This window comes from Monoraphidium neglectum, assembly GCF_000611645.1.
Source record: "Monoraphidium neglectum strain SAG 48.87 unplaced genomic scaffold scaffold03574, whole genome shotgun sequence".
NCBI classification, from domain to species: domain Eukaryota; kingdom Viridiplantae; phylum Chlorophyta; class Chlorophyceae; order Sphaeropleales; family Selenastraceae; genus Monoraphidium; species Monoraphidium neglectum.
The window spans coordinates 3,679-5,907 of record NW_014010055.1 but is presented as its reverse complement, the minus strand read 5'-3'; the positions used below and the strand labels follow the sequence as shown (position 1 = coordinate 5,907).

Below are 2,229 nucleotides of genomic sequence, written 5' to 3'. Positions count from 1 at the left end.
CCCAGGCGTGCAGGGGTGCGTGTGAAGGGCGTGCACACAAGCACACCTCAATGCCAGCAGGCTGCGTGCGGTGGGCTGGCGAGCAAGCCCCTGTTCTCAGCTGCCTGCTAGCCCCATGCCAAGGGGTCGGCAAAGCTTGTGCAGCTGTTGCTGTGATAATGGCGCGCGTGCCCTCCCTCCGCCTCTGTGCCAGTGGGTGCACACCAGAGGTCTCGGGGGTCTCATAAATGCTGCCTGAGTTGACGTACACACCCAGGCTGGATATCGGCCCCTGCGTGGTTTCGCAAGGTTAGTAAGGGCTACAGCCAATGCAGCCCTTTCTGCATCGCCTGCCGACACATTCCCTGATGCAGGAGCAGAGGGGCCCGCGTACAGCTCCTGCCGGTCTGTTGCTCACCGTCGTCGCCTCGCTGACTATCCGCACGCCGTTGGGCAGCGTTGTGACCTTTGTCGGCGGCGGCTCCAGAGGCACCGCGTATCCATTCTTCTGATGCGTCCCCGGAAGCGCCTTGGTGAGAGGAGTAGAGACGCGCGTGCTGGCCGAGGGGCCCAGCCACGCGGGGAACGTCCCTGTAGGCCCCACGCTCGCCTTGCATGCACCACTGCTGGTGGACAGAGCTCTGCGTAGATGCGATACAAGCAACTGCGCGCTGCCCCTCATGCTGGCAGCTATTCGTGCGTCTAAGTCGGATCCTGCTGCTGATGGCTACTGACCACGAAATAAGACCTTGGTGAAGAGATTTCAGGACCACTGTCGACTCGCCTCACGTACAAGCGAGAAGAGTCACGGGGTCACTGCGGTGATCTGTGCCAGAGCAGTCAGAGCAGCAGCTGCTGCCCCTGCTGCTGCACCCCGCTCAACAGTCACACACCAGCCTACAACCCCGCATTGTATGCCACCGACATTCTAACGTATCTGAAAAACACCTCCTTGTACCCTACGCATAGAGAAAGCAAGCAGCAGCCGCAGGCCGTCGAGGACGATCTGGCAGGGGCATCGGCTGCCTTTTATAGGCACCCAGTCCCATCCTTATATATTAAGCTTGCCCAATGGCTCAAGATCCAGAGAGCAACAAGCTCGACTTCCTAGATGGGGTCAGCTTTTTGCCGTGGGACTGGCGCAATCTGGGCGCGGCATTCCAGGACGGCAGGCGCGAGAAGAGCCAATCCGTGGCGGCCCGCTGCAACTTCACCGTCCGCCGTGGCTTTGACGCGCTCGACGCCGTCGACTATGGGGGCGTTGTCGAGGGCGTCGGCGACCTGGGCATCAACCTCCGCAGCAAGGCGTTCGCCTTCCACCTCGGCGCGTCCAACCTCACCTACAAGGGCGGTGAGGACGCGCCGCTCGCCGTCGTGTCCACGTCGCGCGGGCGCCTGGCCAGCCTCAAGCTGACGGTGGCGCAGGAGTATGCGGAGGACCAGTTTGCCGCGGTGTCGTACGACGTGCTGCAGCGGCGGCCCGAGCTGTCCTTCGCGTGGAGCGGCGAGACCTTCACCGAGCGCGCGACGCTCTCGCTGCACCTGGACCCCGTCGACCGCGCCGCGCGCCTGCGGGCCGCCGTGTCGCTGCCCGGCCCCGAGTGGCGCGACGACGTGTACGACGAGGCGACCGGCAATGTCGAGATCCCCGTGGACGACGGCGGCCGCCACGCAGTGTGGGTCGAGCACGAGGCGCGGCGGCGGCAGCTGCTCGCGGCGACGCGCGTCGGCGCGCGGCTGGACCTCGGGCGCGTGGTCAACTGGGCTGCGGACTACGTGGACTACCGCCTGCAGCACCTGATCCCCGGCCTGGTCTGGAAGATCCCGCTGAGTCAGCGGCTGTACAACCTGCTGGTACCTGCAGAGGACGAGAACCAGGAGCGGCACCGCATACGCGGCTGGGCGCTTGAGGCCAGCCACGATTTCGCGCGGCCCGCGCCGACGGTCGGCGTCAGCAAGCGCATTGGGCAGCTGGGGCGCGCGGCGGCGACGTACGACGTGGCGGAGCGCACCGGCGAGCTGCGGCTGCGGCTGGGCGGCGTGGTTGCGGCGGCGGCGTTCACGCGGGCGCACGGGGCCGGGTGGAGGGAGTGGAGCAGCCCGGCGCTGTCGCTGTCGGTGGAGCCGCTCGCGTTCTTGTGAGCGGCCCGCCAGCGGCGGCGGCGGCAGGCGGCAGCGACGAGCGGCAGGCGGCAGCGACGAGCGGCAGGCGGCAGGTGGAAGCGGCAGGCGGCAGCGGCAGGCGGCAGG

The 2,229-nt window shown here is 66.9% G+C and overlaps 2 protein-coding genes across 2 annotated transcripts; one reads left to right on the top strand and one right to left on the bottom strand.

Moving 5' to 3' along the window:
- Positions 1-397: 397 nt before the first annotated feature.
- Positions 398-661, bottom strand: MNEG_13019 (hypothetical protein; the record flags this gene model as incomplete). Its single annotated transcript, XM_014038511.1, has 1 exon — positions 398-661. A coding segment is annotated over one exon (264 nt), but the record flags the coding sequence as incomplete, so codon positions are not given.
- A 389-nt stretch (positions 662-1,050) lies between these two features.
- Positions 1,051-2,121, top strand: MNEG_13018 (hypothetical protein; the record flags this gene model as incomplete). The annotated part of the gene is made up of 1 exon (XM_014038510.1): positions 1,051-2,121. The coding sequence occupies one exon, from the start codon at positions 1,051-1,053 to the stop codon at positions 2,119-2,121; it is 1,071 nt and encodes a 356-aa protein (XP_013893964.1).
- Positions 2,122-2,229: the final 108 nt, after the last annotated feature.